General features: G+C 47.2%; 1 protein-coding gene across 1 annotated transcript in view; it reads right to left on the reverse strand.

Moving 5' to 3' along the window:
* Window positions 1-19,231, reverse strand: part of LOC147110564 (syntaxin-binding protein 4) — a 200,326-nt gene that overhangs the window by 63,690 nt on the left and 117,405 nt on the right. Inside the window, exons 13-15 of the mRNA XM_086000649.1 lie at window positions 15,130-15,226; window positions 9,767-9,894; window positions 4,637-4,729 (exon numbers count right to left, since the gene is read on the reverse strand). Of these exons, the coding sequence (XP_085856775.1) occupies window positions 4,637-4,729; window positions 9,767-9,894; window positions 15,130-15,226 (318 nt within the window). The remainder of the gene's footprint in view (window positions 1-4,636; window positions 4,730-9,766; window positions 9,895-15,129; window positions 15,227-19,231) is intronic.

The raw sequence follows: 19,231 nt of genomic DNA on the forward strand, positions 1-19,231 counted from the left end.
AGAGAGAGAAGATGAATTATGAGAGTAAACTGGCAAGAAATATTAAAACAGATAGTAAGAGCTTCTACAGGTATATAAAAAGGAAGAGAGTAGCTAAAGTAAACGTTGGTCCCTTAGAGGATGAGACTGGGGAATTAATAATGGGGAACGGGTAAATGGCAGGGCGGAACAAATATTTTGTATCTGTCTTCATGGTAGAAGACACTAACAACATCCCAATATTGGATAATCAAGGGGCAACTAAAGACAATCACTATCACTAAGAAAATAGTACTTGGTAAAATAATGGGACACCAGACAGCCTGCATCCCAGGGTCTTCAAAGAAGTAGCTGCAGAGATAGGGGATGCATTAGTTGCAATATACCAAAATTCCCTCGACTCTGGAGAGGTCCCAGCAGAAAACCGCAAATGTAACATCCCTATTTAAGAAAGGAGGGAGACAGAAAGCAGGAAACTATAGACCAGTTAGCCTAACATCTATCGTTGGGAAAATGCTGGAGTCCTTCATTAAGGAAGCAGTAGCAGGGCATTTGGAAAATCATAATACAGTCAAGCAGAGTCAGCATGGTTTTATGAAAGGGAAATCATGTTTAACAAATTTGCTGGAGTTCTTTGAGGATGTAACGAGCAGGGTGGACAAAGGTGAGCCAGTGGATGTGGTGTATTTGGATTTCCAGAAGGCATTCGATAAGGTGCCACATAAAAGGTTACTGCATAAGATAAGAGCTCACGGAATTGGGGGTAATATATTAGCATGGATAGAAAATTGGCTAACTAACAGAATGCAGAGAGTCAGGATAAAGGGGTAATTTTTCAGTTGGCAAATGGAACTAGTGGGGTGCTGGGGTCTCAACTATTTACAATCTACATTAGTGACTTGGATGAAAGGACCGAGTGTAAAGTAGCCAAGTTTGCGGAAGATACAAAGATGGGTGGGAAAGCAAGTTGTGCAGAGGACTCAGGGGCCTAGAAATTCACTATGGCCCCGCCAGCTGGCTAGCGCCCAAAAGTTAGCGCTGGGCGCGGAGCCAGTTGCGACCGTCAGATATTCAGTTTTTGCGCCCCAAGTCGGAACCGGGCGCTATTCCAGGGTGTGCCCGCCCCCGCTTGGGGCGCTGAAACTGAATTTCAGCGCTCTAGGCGCCGCTGCACCACCCGCTGCGGAGCGGCAGGCTGCGGTACTGCAGGCCTCCTCCTTCTCTTACGGGGGAGGTGCCTGCCACGGGGAGATCGCCGCTGGATTGTGCCGGCAAATGAGCCCGGAACCACGGAGAAGTGCCGGGTTCGCGGAAAGCAGCTGGCAATGCCGCGGGGGGGGGGGGGGTGGAGGAGGCCAGGGAAGGAGGTGCGGGCAGGCGGCCACCGAAAAAGCGGCCGGCTGCACCTCCACCTTAAAGCGCCCCACTAAGGCTACAGTACGGCTCCGTTTTCTGGTCGCTGTTTGCGGCCGCTGCGGAAGAGGCGGCCGCAACTAAATATGGGGATCGGGCCGGTATCAGGGCGGAACCGGGGCACTGCGCACACCGATGACGTCATCGGTGCCGGCGCAGTGCTAACGGCTACCGCCGCCATTACCGCTGCGCTGAATATCAGCGCAAACTCCTGTATTGGCGCAGAAGCCCCCTTTAGGCGGTAACTGGCCGCAAAGCTGCCGGCGCCTTAATGAATTTCTAGGCCAAAGAATCTGCAAAGGGATATAGACAGGCTAAGTGAGTGGGCAAACATTTGGCAGATGGAGTAGGATAGTGTAAGGTTATCCACTTTGGCAGGAAAAATAAAAAAGCAAACTATTGGCCCAGTAATTCCTCTCTGAACGCGTGAGTACGGTCGGGGTACTCACGCGTCTGGCCGGAGGAAATGCCGGTGTTCAGCATGCACAGCGCATGCGGGGAAAACCGGCATTTCCAGTCCTCTGAACGAAGGGGTTCAGAGGCACAGCGCGTGCGACTGCACAGGCAGCGCGTGCGCAGTGAAATTCCTTTTTTTTTTCAGAGTTGCCCGCGTGTAAAGGCCTCCGGTTTTTACGTGTGGAAAAACCAGACGTAAGTACTTAGTTTTACAGGTAAGTGGGCTTTTAGTACAATTTAGAATTTTTTTTCCCACAGGTTTGTTATTTTTAAAGAATTTACAGTAAGGTAAGTTTAGTTTTAGCCCCGATTTTTAAAAAATTTATTTTTTTCAAAAATTTGATTAATTGTTTAAAATAGTTTTTTAAAAGTTATTCATAGTTAATTTAATTATTGGGATGCTTTTTAAAATTTTATTTAAAGTTTAAGTAGTGTTTTGGGGTGCAGTACTTTTCATGAGTTTGACAGTCTTTACTCTCAAACTTATGAATGAAGTTTCCCCTCCCCTGATTGGCTGAACAGTGCTCACCTGATCCCAGCCGGCACATCGCACTAATTACGCCGCTGGGTCAGGTTAGCACAGCGCGCTGGGATCAGAACCTGGCCACTGACAGGAAATCCACTGCGGGCCAGATTTCAGATGTCGGCGCGCAGGGTGAGCGCACATCGGGGGCTTGCACGCGCGGCAAGCCCCCGACAGGAATTACTGGGCCATTAATTAAATGGAGAGAGATTACAAAATGCTACAATTCAGAGGGACCTGGGGGTCCTTGTGCATGAAACACAAAAAGTTAGCATGCAGGTACAGCAAGTAATCAAAAAGGCAAATGGAATGTTGGCTGTTATTTCAAGGGGGTTGGAGTATAAAAGCAGGAAGTCCTGCTACAACTGTACAGGGTATTGGTAAGACCACACCTTGAGTACCTGCATACAGCTTTGGTCTCTTTATTTAAGGAAGGATATACTTGCATTGGAGGCAGTTCAGAGACAATTCACTAGGTTAATTCCAGAGATGAGGGGGTTGACTTATGAGGAAAGGTTGAGCAGGCTGGGCCTATACTCATTGGAATTTAGAAGAATGAGAGATGATCTTACTGAAACATATAAGGTACTGAGGGGGCTCGACAAGGTAGATGCAGAGAGGATGTTTCCCCTCATGGGGGAATCTAGAACGTGGGGGCACAGTTTTGAATAAAGGGTCGCCCTTTTTGAACTGAAATGAGGAGGAATTTCTTCTCTCAGAGGGTCGTAAATCTGTGGAATTCTCTGCCCCAGAGAGCTGTGGAGGCTGGGTCATTAAATACATTTAAGGTGGAGATAGATAGATTTTTGCAAGATATGGGAGTAAAGGGTTATGCGGAGCGGGCTGGGAAGTGGCTTTGAGCCCAAGACCAGCCATGATCTTATTGAATGGTGGAGCAGGCTCGAGGGGCCAAGGCTCCTATTTCTTATGTTCTTATATTAGCAGGCGCATTAGAAGTTGGGTATTTTAGTAGGAGTGGTCCCGAGAATGACAACATGCAGATGTCTAGGTTTAAACCCTACAGGGCAAAAATCCAGATGGAAATTCAGGTGCTGCTTTTCTCTTTCATTTTATACATTGCGATTCAAACTCTCACCTGAGGCTTTTCTTGTGCTTAATGTAAAGGTCAGGCCCCCATAGGTGAGCATTCTGACTCCCGATGATCCAGAGCATGGAGCAAAGTAATCTGGGTTGCGTGCACTGGGTGAAGAATGGGTCCATTTCTTGTCTCTGGATTTATATGGAGGATTCCCACTACACACCCACTTCACTTCAGACGATGATTGATATCAGTCACGCCAGTTAACTTTTTGAGGGAGCGAATGTTCTGGAGAGTGATCGGGAGTAGGCCAACAGTTGGTGATTCTCCAGTGGGGCTTGGGAGTGAGCCAGTGGGAGGTGAAAGGAGTATTAACACTGGGACTGCAACATTCTTTAAATAGAAAGGGCAATTGTTATGAAAGAACATTATAAAGGTGCTGCTTAGGATGTCTTATGAAATGGAAATGCCACAGGCAAAGTAAAAGAAAAATGGAAAACAAATATGAATATCTAACAAACACTACAGATTCACCCAATGCTCGCAACCCAGATTACTTGCTCCATGCTTTGGATCATTGGGAGTCAGAATGCTCAACTATGGGGGCCTGATGAAGGGTCATCGACCTGAAACGTTAACTCTATTTCTCTCTCCATAGATGCTGCCTGACCTGCTGAGTATTTCCAGCATTTTCTGTTTTTATTACAGATATAGATTCGGTTTATCTTATGACTGTGGAACCTATATTACTGATTTGGGTCAACGAACTACAATTGATCCACAATATGATTAAAGTTATTCTGATCAATATTATATGAATCATGTAAAAATAATCTTTTCGTAATATTTACTGGAATCAGATTTTCTGAGTAATCAGCTGCAGATCATTTCTCAATAACCCTCCATACTCATCACAATCATTATCCCTCTCGTGTGAACATTACCAAGTTCATGGAATGCATGGGTACACTTTTATTCACTGGACCAGCTAAGATTTTGAAATTGTCACTAGAAAACCATTGGACAAAGTGCAGTGTACTGACTATAATCAGTGAGTGAGAATAAAAAAACAACAACACTCAAACACAAATCAACAAGAATCAAAACTTCATGCAACACTAAGACCTCCTGCTGAGATAATCCTGATTGGTAAAGAGTGAACCAGAACAGTTCCACAACAGGGTATCATGTCTTCGTACCACATCCTCTGCTAAAAGAAACCTCACCTTCAGTTTTTTTACTTCCTGACGTAATTCGGTCACCTCTGACTGTAGATGGTCCAGATTTTCCGAGTCATGAGAGGTGATGGAGCTAAAAATCTAAAATTTAGAGAGCGAAGGGAAAAAGCAGTTCAGAAAGTGGTGTTACATCTCACAGTTAAATCTGAGAAGCTTAACTCAGCAACTAAACACCAGTCGGTTTGCTGGGTGACATGAATCTTGCCATTCATGTAGAAATGACTTATGAAATAATACTGGGCAGCCTGCTGGTGGCGCTGTCCAGGGAGAGTATAAATACTCGGGCACGGGCCCCGCTTGCTCAGGACATTTTGTAAACAGGAACTAGTGAAGGACAACTAGACCTCCATGTTGTGAAACAGTTGATTAAAGCCTTGTTTAATACTCAGACCAAGTGCCTAGTAGTTTTCTTACGTCAATTTAATCAACTGAACCTGCTCCACGCTGTGAGTGGTTTTGGGAACAGACGGCTACGACTCAAACGGTAGAAGGGAACTCAGACGTAGTAATCAATTCATCATGGAGAAACTACTCCGACCTGCCCGTCTTGACCTGGACCCGAATTCACCTACAACCGCTAAGGTATGGAAACACTGGTATCGTACCTTCAGCAACTTCCTCAGGGTATGCAGTGAGAATGTTCCTGATAAGTTAGAGATACTTGCCAATTATGTATCCCCTCATGTGTTTGACTATATCAAAGACTGTGTAGACTATGACTCCACTATCCAAATACTACAGCAAGTATATGTTAAGGCCCCAAACAAAATTTTTGCTCGGCATCTACTGGCCACAACTTGACAACAACCTGGGGTATCACTTGATGAATTCCTTCAAAAGCTTCGCAGGCTCAGCAAGGATTGTAATCTCAAAGCTGTCTCAGCTGAGCAGTACCAGGAGGAGTTAATTCGTGATTCTTTTATTAATGGAATTGCGTCTCTTTTCATACGCCAACGTCTGTTGGAGAATAAAACCCTCAAGTTACAAGCTGCCTATGACAGGCATGTTCTCTGGAATAGGAAAAAAAAATGCAGATGCCTATCTTTTACCGCGTGCACGGACTGCTGCTATCACTTTTGGTGACTCCTCCAATAGGCCTCGGGCGGAAGCCCTCACTGATGACGACTCTACCCTAGCTGATGACGACCCTACCCTAGAAACCCTCACTGATGACGACTCTGCCCTAGCGGCAGCTTGGCAATCTGGAAGGAAGTGTTTCTTCTGTGGAGGTGCATTTCATTATAGGAAATTTTGTCCTGCTCGTAATGCAATCTGCAATCATTGCAATAACAAAGGTCACTTTTCTAAGGTATGCCAGTCAAGAGCCCCTGTTAGTTTTGCAGCTGCTATCTATAAAACTGCTCCTCCCCCAAGAGCCACTACTAAGGTTACAGCTGTCAAGGGTAAAACTGCTCCTCCTCCCATCACAGCTGTTTTTCCCCAAAGCCTGTTCCATGCAGCCACGAAGGTTTCGGTAAATGGACACATTTTGAGTGCACTAATCGACTCATGCAGCTCTGACAGCTTCATCAGTGGACAGGCTGTCAGTAAGTTAAAACTGCGTATTTACCCCTTTGACAGGGAAATTGCAATGGCTCTGACGACACTGACCACCAACTCTTCCAGCTTTTGTCTTGTCAACCTTATTCTCAATGGCCGCACTTATTTCTCCACCCGGCCGGGGTGCTCAAAAACCTATGCTGTGATGTGCTCCTGGGACAGGATTTTCAGAAACAACACAAAAGACTCACTTTCGAGTTTGGAGGGTCAAAGCCGCAGCTTACTATTTCCAAAGTACCGTTTTGTGCGCTTTCGCCGGCTTCGCTCGACGAGCCCTCCTTGTTTGCCAATCTTTCCCCCCGATGTAAGCCCATAGTCACTAAATCACGACATTTCAGCCAAGATGATCTATCCTTTATTGAGGCAGCGATCTCTCGCCTTCTAGCTGACGGTATCGTTGAGCCATGTTCATCTTCCTGGCGGGCTCAAGTCGTCGTTGTTAAAAATCCTCTGAAGCAACACAGGAAACGTCTTTGCATCGATTACTCGCAAACTATTAACTAGTATACCAACCTAGATGCCTACCCACTACCATGCATCAATGACATGGTCAATAACCTTGCCAACTACAAGGTATTTTCAACTTTTGACTTAAAGAGCGCATACCATCAAGTGCCGTTAAAGGACTCTGACAAAAAGTATACGGCCTTTGAGGCCAATGGTCGGCTTTACCAGTTTTGTCGGCTTCCATTTGGGGTCACCAATGGGGTGGCCATCTTCCGATGGGCAATGGATAGCCTAGTTAAACAGGAGAACTTAACGGACACTTTTCCATATCTGGATAATATCACCATTGCTGGTCATGACCAGAAGGAGCATGATGCCAACCTCCAGAAATTTCTTGACGTTCTCCGTCGTCGCAACTTAACCTTAAATGAGTCCAAATCTGTGAAATCAGTACCATCAGCCAACATCCTTGGCTACTGGGTGGGCAATGGTGTCATCAAACCGGATCCGGAGCGACTTCGTCCGCTTCAGAAGCTCCCTCCTCCTACGAATCTTGGCTCTCTTCGTCGGGGCCTCGGCATGTTCGCCTATTATACGAAGTGGATACCCCGCTTTTCTGACAAGGTCCAGCCCTTGCTTCACGCGAAGTCATTTCCGTTGGAGGCAACGGCTATTTCGGCTTTCGACCTCCTCAAGCAACAACTGGAAAAAGCCACGCTTCGTTTCATCGATGAAAATCTCCCTTTCGTGGTCGAGTGTGATGCATCGGAGGTGGCGATCTCGGCTACCTTGAATCAAGGTGGTCGACTCGTTGCATTTCTGTCCAGAACTTTGCAGGGTAGCGAGCTCCATTATCCTCCTGTTGAGAAGGAGGCTACGGTCATCATCGAAGCAGTACGTAAATGGAGTCATTTTCTCGCTCGTCGCCATTTCACGCTTATAACCGATCAACGCTCCGTGGCCTTTATGCTGGATAACCGGAAACGCACTAAGATCAAGAATAACAAAATACAGCTCTGGAGGATGGAATTGGCCGCCTTTGGCTACACCATACATTATCGACCCGGCAAAGAGAATGTGGCCCCGGATAGCCTCACGCGGGCATTCTGCTCTTCCATGTCAACTTCGACTCTTGTGGATCTTCATACTGACTTATACCATCTTGGCGTTACCTGTATGTTACACTTTGTGCGATCTAAAAATCTCCCATTTTCTACGGAAGACGTGAAAAGAACATGCTCCACTTGTAGAATTTGCGCGGAATTAAAACTGCAATTCTTCTGTCCGTCGGATGGCTCGCTCATACACGCTACACAGCCTATGCAGCGACTCGGCATTGACTTTAAAGGGCCACTGCCTTCCTCAACGTGAAACACCTACTTACTTACTATGGTGGACGAATATTCACACTTTCCCTTTGCTTTCCCCTGTCCCAATATGCTTACTTCCCCAGTGATCAAATGCCTCGATCAGGTCTTTTCCCTTTGCGGTACGGCCAATTTCATCCACTCTGATCGGGGTCCCTCCTTCATGTCAAGCGAACTCAAAAGTTATCTTTCCCAACGGGGAATCGCCACAAGTAGAACGACACCGTATCATCCTATTGGAAATGGACAGGTTGAGAGATACAACACTATCATTTGGAACGCTGTTCATCTTGCACTGAGGTCACACAACCTATCAGACCAGCAGTGGGAAACTATGCTCCCTGACGCATTGCATTCCATCAGGTCTCTTCCTTCTACATCCACCAACGCTACTCCTCACGAACAATTCTTCAGGTTCCAGCATCGCTCCACTCATGGGACGTCCCTACCATCATGGTTGGCAGCTCCTGGCCCCGTGCTGCTCCGAAGATTCGTCCGATCCTCTAAGAGTGATCCCCTCGTTGACGAAGTGGAACTGACGGATGTCAATCCCACATACGCATACGTGCGGTACCCTGATGGCCGGGAATCCGCAGTGTCACTTCGGGATCTGGCTCCCTGCCCAACTGGTCCCACGGACCCAATCGATGGTGGGATCCATATTAATGACGTCGATACCCTGCGCTCCTCTGAGGATGATGCCCTACCCGGGACGTCAAGGGATCTACCAGCTATTCCGCCGGATCAACCCGGGGAACAGAGCGCCCCCCGAGGGATGGCCACCCGAAGCCAGGATGCCGGTCAGTCACCGACTACTGGGCAGGGTGAAGCCAGCTCTGCACCTGTGGGGGCCCGCACCCGGAGCCACGATCTCCTCAGTCCCTCTCAGGTTGAGCAAGACGACACAGACTCTGCCAGCCCGCCGGTACGAACTAAGTGACCCAGGGACCAAAACACGGTCCGAGGAGACGTGCCTTCCGGCCACCAATGTAGACCCAAATGCACCCGGAGCCACAATCTCCCCAGTCCCCCTCAGGTCGATTAAGGCGACACGGACTCTGCCAGCCCGCTGGTACGAACTAAGCCACCCAGGGACCAAAACACGGTCCGAGGAGACGTGCCTTCCATCCACCAACGGAGATCCAAACGACTGCGTCTATTCTTAGTCCGATTAATTCAGTAGAAAGAAGCCGCCGGACTTCCAATCTTTCAGATGGGAAGAATGACATGAATCTTGCCATTCATGTAGAAATGACTTATGAAATAATACTGGGCGGCCTGCTGGTGGCGCTGTCCAGGGAGAGTATAAATACTCGGGCATGGGCCCAGCTTGCTCAGGACATTTTGTAAACAGGAACTAGTAAAGGACAACTAGATCTCCATGTTGTGAAACAGTTGATTAAAGCCTTGTTTAATACTCAGACCAAGTGCCTAGTAGTTTTCTTACGTCACTGGGCATTTTAGTGGGTTTGCTGATGTATTTGAAATTATTCTGGGAAAAAAATGTACTTCTAAGATCTAAAATAACATGTATGCTTCTCCTTTTGTCTCACAGGAATGTTATCAAACAAAAATTGACACCGAGCTACATAAGGAGACGTTAGGACAGGTGACCAAAAGCTCGGTCAAAGAAGCAGGTTTTAAGGAGCGTCTTAAAGAAGGAGGGAGAGATAGAGAGGCGGAGACATTTAGGGAGGGCATTCCAGAGCTTAGGGCCTAGACAGGTGAAGGCACGTTTTCTTACCGGAGATTGGAAAGCTGTTGTGTCCAGAAGGTTCGCAACTTCATGAGGAAAAAACATCAGGGGGCTTTGACTTAGGCCAACGTCCTCCAACTCCTTTGGTAATGTATTTCTTGCTGCCTGCACAAAATCTGCAGAGTTCACTCAGCGTTATTATAGGCCAAGCGAGTCTTTAGCCATCAGCAGAACCCTAGCTCCCAAATTAGTTTAAGAAGAAACTCCACAGTTACTTGCCCTTCTTCATTGCAGGCCAGACTCCTCCTCCCACTAGAGGGAGGATTGGAGTGCGACTTCTGCATCGCCCTCCCTGGCCATGACCCCGCCCCATTTTCCTGGAGCTCATTAATCATGCAGGTCGGGCTCTCATCAGAGTGTGTATGAGAGAGTGAGTGAAAGGGGGAGAAAAAAGAAAGGAATAAAAGCCTGCCACTGTCCCTGAGGAAAGTTCCGTTGTTGCAGTGCTCAAAGAGATGGGAACTTTTAAAGGGGACAGAAAACCCCTGACGATCAAGGAGGCACCAACAGTATTTAGGTCTGCCTAGGCCGAGGCCTAAAAAAGGTAAGGGACCGAGGCCTCCTAGGGAGGAAGAGGTGCCCACTATGGGGTCCTTTCCCCCCACCAAACGGAAAGGACTGGGGGGGGGCCTGCCACCCTTGCCCGCTGAGATTACCATCATCCCACTTCTGGTGGTCCCTGGGGGCAGCAGAATCAGCGGTGGAAGGCAGTGAAACGGGGAGACATGTTGGGTCCTCCCGTAATTTTCATGCGGTGGGCAGGGGGTGGGCAGTTAACAACCTTCCTAGCTGGGGCGGGGAGAGGAAAATCAAGGTCGAGGCAGGGAGCCAGAGGTAGGCCTCACTGTCCCATTTTCCTGCTGTTACTGTCATCCTGCCAGACTTGGAGTGGGACAGCGGAGCAAAATCGAGGCTCTGGGACCTTCTGATGATATTTCCATTCTGCAAAACAATCAGACTGGGTGCTACCTGCGTTTATTTTGGCGGATGAGGGGCAGGGAATTGGGTGTATAGATTCAACGTCCTTTAACCCTTCATTGACTTTTCACCTTTTCAAAAATAATACACCTGTGTAACATCTGCATGATCGAAGATATGCGACAGGGAGGAGTTATGGCCCAATTACATAATGAGTGAACTGATTGTGCATGTTGTGAGTGTAGTGCTGAGTAACTTGTTCGCCCATCGTAAAGGGGAACGGTAGCGTAGTGGTAATGTCACTGGGCTAGTAATCCCGAGGCCTGGACTTATGATCCAGAGACATGAGTTGAAATCCTACCACGGCAGCTGGGGAATTTAAATTTAGTTAATTAAATAAATCTGGGATACAAAGCTAGTATCAGTAATGGTGACCATGAAACTATCGGATTGTCGTAAAAACCCATCTGGTTCACTAATGTCCTTTAGGGAAGGAAATCTGCCGTCCTTACCCGGTCTGGCCTATATGTGACTCCAGACCCACAGCAATGTGGTTGACTCTTAACTGCCCTCTGAAACGGCCTAGCAAGCCACTCAGTTGTAACTAACCGCTACAAGAAACAATAATGGACCACCTGGCATCGACCTCGGCACCGGCTACGGACACGGCAATGGCACACCCAGCCCAGTCAATCCTGCAAAATCCTCCTCACCAACACCTGGGGACTTGTGCCAAAATTGGGGGAGCTGTCCCACAGACTAGTCATGCTCACAGAATCAAACCTTTCAGCCAATGTCCCAAACTCCTCCATCACCATCCCATGGTATGTCCTGTCCCACCGGAAGGACAGACCCACCAGGGGTGGCGGCACAGTGGTATACAGTCGGGAAGGAGTGGCCCTGAGAGTCCTCAACATTGACTCCAGACCCCATGAAGTCTCATGGCTTCAGGGCAAGGAAACCTCCTGCTGATTATCACCTACCACCCTCCCTCAGCTGATGAATCAGTGCTCCTCCATGTTGAACACCACTTGGAAGAAGCACTGAGAGTAGCAAGGGCACAGATTGTACTCTGGGTCGGGGACTTCAATGTCCATCACCAAGAGTGGCTCGGTAGCACCACTAGTGACCGAGCTGGCTGAGTCCTGAAAGACGTAACTGCCAGTCTGGGCCTGCGACAGGTGGTGAGAGAACCAACACAAGGGAAAAACCTACTTGACCTCGTCCTCACCAATCTACCTGTGGCAGATGCATCTGTCCATGACAGTATTGGTAGCAGTGACCACCGCACAGTCATTGTGGAGACGAAGTCCCGTCTTCACACTGAGGACACCCTCCATCGTATTGTGTGGCACTACCACCGTGCTAAATGGGATAGATCTAGCAGCTCAAAACTGGGCATCCATGAGGCGCTGTGGGCCATCAGCCGCAGCAGAATTGTATTCCACCACAATCTGTAACCTCATGGCCTGGCATATCCCTCACTCTACCATTACCACCAAGCCAGGGGACCAACCCTGCTTCAATAAGGAGTGTAGAAGAGCATGCCGGGAACAGCACCAGGCGTACCTAAAAATGAGGTGCCAACCTGGGGAAGCTGCAACACAGGACTACATGCATGCTAAAAAGTGGAGGCAGCATGCTATAGACAGGGCTAAGCGATCCCATGATCAACGGATCAGATCAAAGCTCTGCAGTCCTGCCACATCCAGTCGTGAATGGTGGTGGAACATTAAACAACTAACAGGAGGAGGAGGCTCAATGAATATCCCCATCCTCAATGATGGTGGAGCCCAGCACATGAGTGCAAAACACAAGGCTGAAGCGTTTGCAACCATCTTCAGCCAGAAGTGCCAAGTGGATGATCCATATCGGCCTACTCCTGAGGTCCCCACCATCACAGAAGCCAGTCTTCAGCCAATTCGATTCACTCCACGTGATATCAAGAAATGGCTGAGCGCACTGGATACAGCAAAGGCTATGAGCCCCGACAACATCCCGGCTATCGTGCTGAAGACTTGTGCTCCAGAACTAGCCACACCTCTAGCCATGCTGTTCCAGAGCAGCTACAACACTGGCATCTATCCGACAATGTGAAAAACTGCCCAGGTATGTGCTGTCCACAAAAAGCAGGATAAATCCAATTTGGCCAATTACCGCCCCATCACACTACTCTCAATCATCAGCAAAGTGATGGAAGGTGTCATTGACAGTGCTATCAAGCGACACTTACTCACGAATAACCTGCTCACTGATGCCCAGTTTGGGTTCCGCCAAGACCACTCAGCTCCCGACCTCATTACAGCCTTGGTCCAAAAAAGGAGCTGAATTCTAGAGGTGAGGTGAGAGTAACTGCCCTTGACATCAAGGCAGCATTTGACCGAGTGTGACATCAAGGAGCCCTAGTAAAACTGAAGTCAATGGGAATCAGGGGGAAAACACTCCACTGGCTGGAGTCATACCTAGCACAAAGGAAGATGGCTGTGGTGGTTGAAGGTCAATCATCACAGCCCCAGGAAATCACTGCATGAGTTCCTCAGGGCAGTGTCCTAGGCCCAACCATCTTCAGCTGCTTCATCAATGACCTTCCCTCCAACATAAAGTCAGAAATGGGGATGTTCGCTGATGACTGCACAGTGTTCAGCGCCATTCACAACTCCTCAGATAATAAAGTAGTGCATGCCACATGCAACAAGACCTGGATGACGTTCAGGCTTGGGCTGATAAGTGGCAGGTAACATTCGCACCACAGAAGTGCCAGGCAATGACTATCTCCAACAAGCGAAAGTCTAACCACCTCCCCTTGACATTCAACGGTATTACTATCTACGAATCCCCCACCATCAACATCCTGGGGGTCACTATTGACCAGAAACTTAACTGGACCAGCCACATAAATACTGTGGCAACAAGAGCAGGTCAGAGGCTAGGTATTCTGTGGCGAGTGTCTCACCTCCTGACTCCCCAAAGCTTTTCCTCCATCTACAAGGCACAAGTCAGGAGCGTGATGGAATACTCTCCACTTGCCTGGATGAGTGCAGCTGCAACAACACTCAAGAAGCTCGACATCATCCAGGACAAAGCAGCCCGTTTGATTGGCACCCCATCCACCACCTTAAACATTCACTCCCTCCACCGGTGTACCGTGGCTGCAGTGTGTACCATCTACAAGATGCACTGCAGCAACTCGCTAAGGCTTCTTCGGCAGCACCTCCCAAACCCGCAACCTCTTCTACCTAGAAGGACAAGGGCAGCAGGCGCATGGGAACACCATCACCTCTGAATTCCCCTCCAAGTCACACACCATTCTGACTTAGAAGTATATCGCCAATCCTTCATTGTCGCTGGGTCAAAATCCTGGCACTCCCTCCCTAACAGCACTGTGGGAGTACCTTCACCACACGGACTGCAGCGGTTCAAGAAGGCGGCTCACCACCACCTTCTCAAGGGCAATTAGGGATGGGCAATAAACGTTGGCCTTGCCATCGATGCCCAGATCTCATAAGCGAATAAAAATAAAAAGTGAATTTAAGACTTTCCCACTGCATACTCTTTATAACAGGAATGTGTCAACAAATCTCAACACTATACCTAGTTCATTTAAATTTTACTTTTACCTTTTACAAAGTGTTGAGACTGGTTTGTAGAGACTGAGGATTCAATTTTTAGTCCTCTTGGCGGAAACCAGGCCGGGGCTGGGGGCAGTTAAAATGGAGCTGGGGAGCCGACAGAAGTGGTGGGAGGGGAGCCACTCAATGTTTTCAAGGGGAGACTGGATAGGCACTTGGGGGAAATAAACTTGCAGGGCTATGGGGATAGAGCGGGGGAATGGGATTGCCTGGATTGCTCGACAGAGAGCCGGCAAGGACTCGATGGGCCGAATGGCCTCCTTCTGTGTCGTTATGACTCTATGTTATGACTTTATGACCCCACTGAAAAGGCTAACATGAGGTGGAAGAGTGATCTGGAGAAGACTCTCCCTCCAACGCTCTCTCCTTCCCCATGAGGAATCACCTGACCTCCACCTGACATTTTAGGTGGAGCACTTCGTGATAGCAAACAGTACTCGAGCAGGCAAGGAATCAAAGCTAATGGGACCAGTTACACCGTGTGAAGACTCAATTGTCGTTTTTTAAAAATTCACTCTCGGGATGTGGTTGGCATTTATTGCCCCTCCCTAATTGCTCGAGAAGGAGGTGGTGGGCCTTATTCTTGAGCCGCTGCAGACCGCGTGGTGAAGGTGCTCCCACAGTGCTGTTCGGGAGGGGTAATAACAACATTGCTAATAATGAATCCACAATGATAACAGTCACAGAAAATTCTGTCTCACCTTCCCTGCTGGGGCAAATTTACGGGTGGAATAGCACCAGCGGAGAACTATAGGGGGAAAGAACGGTACCAGAGAGTTATTTTAATTGAAAACGCATCTTTACCTCCAAAGGCCACAGTTCCCTGCGAATCATTTGTGAGGCTCCCTCTTAGCATTCTTCTTCGCTCTTCTGTCACATGTAGACCGAGGTACTTCAATGCCTACAACAGACAGGATAGTGTGACAGTCCAAATTACAGTGAGAGTGTAACATTAATGTGGTTAACCTATACCTAGCCTAACCTGTATCAGAATAGAAGCTGCATGCAATATGATACAACTGTACATGTTACATTGAAATTACAGCACAGAAACAGGCCAGTCGGCCCAACTGATCTATGCCCGTGTTTATGCTCCACATGAGCCTCTTCCCCTCACTTCCTCTCACCCTATTGGCATATCCTTTAATTCCTTTCTCCCTCATGTACTTACCTAGCTTTCCCTTAAATGCATCTATGCTGTTTGCCTCAAGTACTCCATATGATAGCGAGTTCTACATTCTAACTATCTGGGTAAAGAAATTTCTCCTGAATTCCTTATTGAAATATATATAATATATATATATATGAATTATAATGACCGCACATTCTCATGTGGCTTGCGCGTTTTTTAGCCTCACCTCTCTGCTATTGGGAATTTTCAGCCAAGAAAGAAGGCAAGTGAATTTTCACAGATTTAACACCAGTACTGGTGTGAGAATCAATTAATAGTCGCTGAATCACATGGATCCCTGTCATTCTCAGACTCCTGTGACCAACTGACTAAAGTCTCAACCCTAGTACACACCCAAAAAAACCCTTGTACGTGCACACTTTGTTCTGCGTCTTGAATCAATTCAATTTTGTCCCAGAAATGGACGGTCAACAATAGCCCTGAATTTCTTCACACATTCTGCTGCTGCACTGCCCTAACTTTGCCGGAAGTGGGACTTAAATCCCGTTTACGTGTATAAATGGGTTTTCCACCGCACTTCTGACGGGAAACTGTGCGCGTTTGAGAGAGGGAGAAGAGGAAGAGTGGAATAAAACACGCTTCAGTGTTTCTGGTCTCCCGAGTCTTCAGATGCTCAGTGGAAATAGGCCACAGTAACACAGCTATTGAAAATGAAAGATTGAAGGGATGCTGAGAATTCGGAGTGGAGATAGAAAAAAACACATCAGTGGTGAAGTTTCCTTTTGTTTCAGACTCGGTTGAAGATGAGCTGGTGTGATTCTGTGGGTTATTTTACAATGTGTCCCTGAAATTGGATTTGAAAATTTGGGCTGCTTTTTTATAAGTTTGGTGAAGCATACAATTAGAAACTAGTGTCAGTTTGATTTAGTTAATTTGCCTTTGAGTCAGGAAGTTGGAGGTTTCAAGTCACACTCTAGGATTCGAGCACCTAATCTAGGCTAACGCTTCGGTGCTGTACTGAGGGAACGCTGTATTGTTGCAAGTGTTGTCTTTTGGATGAAATGCTAAACTGCGGCCCTGTTTGCCTATTCCAGTGGATGTAAAAGATCCTATGGCACTATTCCAAGAAGAGCAGGAGAGTTCTCCCAGCCAACGTTCCTCAAACAACGGCAGCAATAAAAACTCAGATTAACTGGACATTCGTCTCATTCGCTGTTTGTGGGACTTGGCTGCCTGCATTTACCTACGTAACAGTGATAGCACTTAAAAAGTAATTCAACAGCTGGAAATTTCCTCGCAGCTGCTCTTGCTCCGCTGCTGTAACTTAGTTGGTAGAAAGGCGGAAACCCTGTTTTAGAGGATTCTATCGTACTTCCGAAGAAGTTACAGCAATGGAGTGGGAGCAGCTCCAAGGAAATTCCCATCTATCGACTGTGAAGTGTTCTGGGATGCCCTTAGAATAGAGAAACATAGAAGATAGGAGCAGGAGTAGGCCATTCGGCCCTTCGAGCCTGCTCCGCCATTCAATGAGATCATGGCTGATCATTGAAATTCAGTACCCTGTCCCTGCCTTCTCCCCATATCCCTTGATCCCTTTAGCCTTCAGAAATATATCCAACTCTTTCTTGAATATATTTAATGAACTGGCCTCCACCACCCTCTGTGGCAGGGAATTCCACAGGTTCACCACTCTCTGGGTGAAGAAATTCCTCCTCATTTCAGTCCTAAATCTCCTACCCCTTATCCTTAGACTGTGACCCCTGGTTCTGGACTCCCCCGCCATCGGGAACATCCTTCCTGCATCTAGTCTGTCTAGTCCTGTTAGAATTTTATGTTTCAATGAGATCCCCTCTCAATCTTCTAAACTCCAGTGAGTATAAGCCCAATCGACACAATCTCTCCTCATACGTCATTCCTGCCATCCCAGGTATCAGCCTGGTGAATCTTCGCTGCACTCCTTCCATGGCAAGAACGTCCTTCCTCAGATAAGGCGACCAAAACTGCACACAATACTCAAGGTGTGGTCTCACCAAGGCCCTGTACAACTGTAGCAAGACATCCTTGTTCCTGTACTCGAACCCTCTTGCTACGAAGGCCAACATACCATTTGCCTTCTTAACCGCCTGCTGCACCTGCATGCTTACCTTCAGTAACTGGTGCACAAGAACACCCAGGTCTCTTTGCACTTCCCCTTCTCCCAATCTATTGCCATTCAAATAATAATGTGCCTTCCTGTTTTTGCCACCAAAGTGGATAACCTCACATTTATCCACATTATAGTGCATTTGCCATGTTTCTGCCCAATCACCTAACCTGTCCAAATCGTACTGGAGTTTCATGAGATCCTCCTCGCAGCATACCCTCCCACCCAGCTTTGTGTCATCTGCAAATTTGGAGATATTACATCCAATTCCCTTGACCAGATCATTAATATATATTGTGAACAGCTGGGGTCCTAGGACCGGTCCTTGCGGTACTCCACTAGTCACTGCCTGCCACTCGGAAAACGACCCGTTTATTCCAACTCTTTGCTTTCTGTCCGCCAACCAGTTCTCTATCCAAGTCAATGCCTTGCCCCCAATCCCATGTGCCTTAATTTTGCACGCTAATCTCTTATGCGGGACCTTATCGAAAGCCTTCTGAAAGTCTAAATACACCACATCCACTGGTTCTCCCTTATCTATTTTACCAGTTACATCCTCAAAAAATTCCAGTAGATTAGTCAAGCATGATTTACCTTTTGTAAAGCCATGTTGACTTTGTCCGATCCTGTCACTGTTTTCCAAGTGCTCTGCTATTACATCTTTTATAATGGACTCTAGCATTTTCCCCACTACCGATGTCAGGCTTACCGGTCTATAATTCCCTGCTTTTTCTCTCTACCTTTTTTGAATAGTGGGGTAACATTAGCTACCCTCCAATCCATGGGTACTGTTCCAGAGTCTGTTGAGTTCTGGAAGATGACCAGCAATGCATCTACTATTTCTAGGGCCACTTCCTTAAGTACCCTGGGATGTAGATTATCAGGCCCTGGGGATTTATCGGCCTTCAGTCCCATCAATTTTCCTAACACCATTTCCCTACAAATACTGATTTCTTTCAGTTCCACCCTTTCATCAGACCCTATGTTCCCCGGTATTCCTGGGAGGTTATTTGTGTCCTCCTTTGTGAAGATAGAACCAAAATATGTATTTAGTTGGTCTGCCATTTCTTTGTTCCCCATTATAAATTCCCCCGATTCTGACTGCAAGGGACCTACGCTTGACTTCACCAATCTTTTTCTCTTCACATATCTATTAAAGCTTTTACAGTCAGTTTTTATGTTCCCTGCAAGCTTACTCTCATATTCTATTTTCCCTTTCTTAATTAATCCCTTTGTCCTCCTTTGTTGAATCCTGAACTGCTCCCAATCCTTAGGATTATTGCTTTTTCTGGCCAATTTGTATGTCCTCCCCTTGGATCTTATGCTATCCCTAATTTCCCTTGTTACCCACTGTTGAGTCACCTTTTTTGTTTTATTTTTGTGCCTAACTGGGACGAACAACTTCTGTAGTTCATCCATTCGGTCTTTGAATGTTTGCCATTGCCTATCCACCGTCAAGTCTTTGAGTGCCATTCCCCAATCAATCCTACCCAACTCGCTCCTCAGACCATCGTAGTTTCCTTTATTTAAATTGAGGACCCTTGTTTCTGAGTCAACTACTTCATTCTCCATCTTAATGAAAAATTCGATCATATTATGATCGCTCCGACCCAAGGGGCCTTGTACAACAG

This window comes from Somniosus microcephalus, chromosome 11, assembly GCF_052327205.1.
Source record: "Somniosus microcephalus isolate GS21.2 chromosome 11, FLI_Smic_1.0, whole genome shotgun sequence".
NCBI lineage: Eukaryota > Metazoa > Chordata > Chondrichthyes > Squaliformes > Somniosidae > Somniosus > Somniosus microcephalus.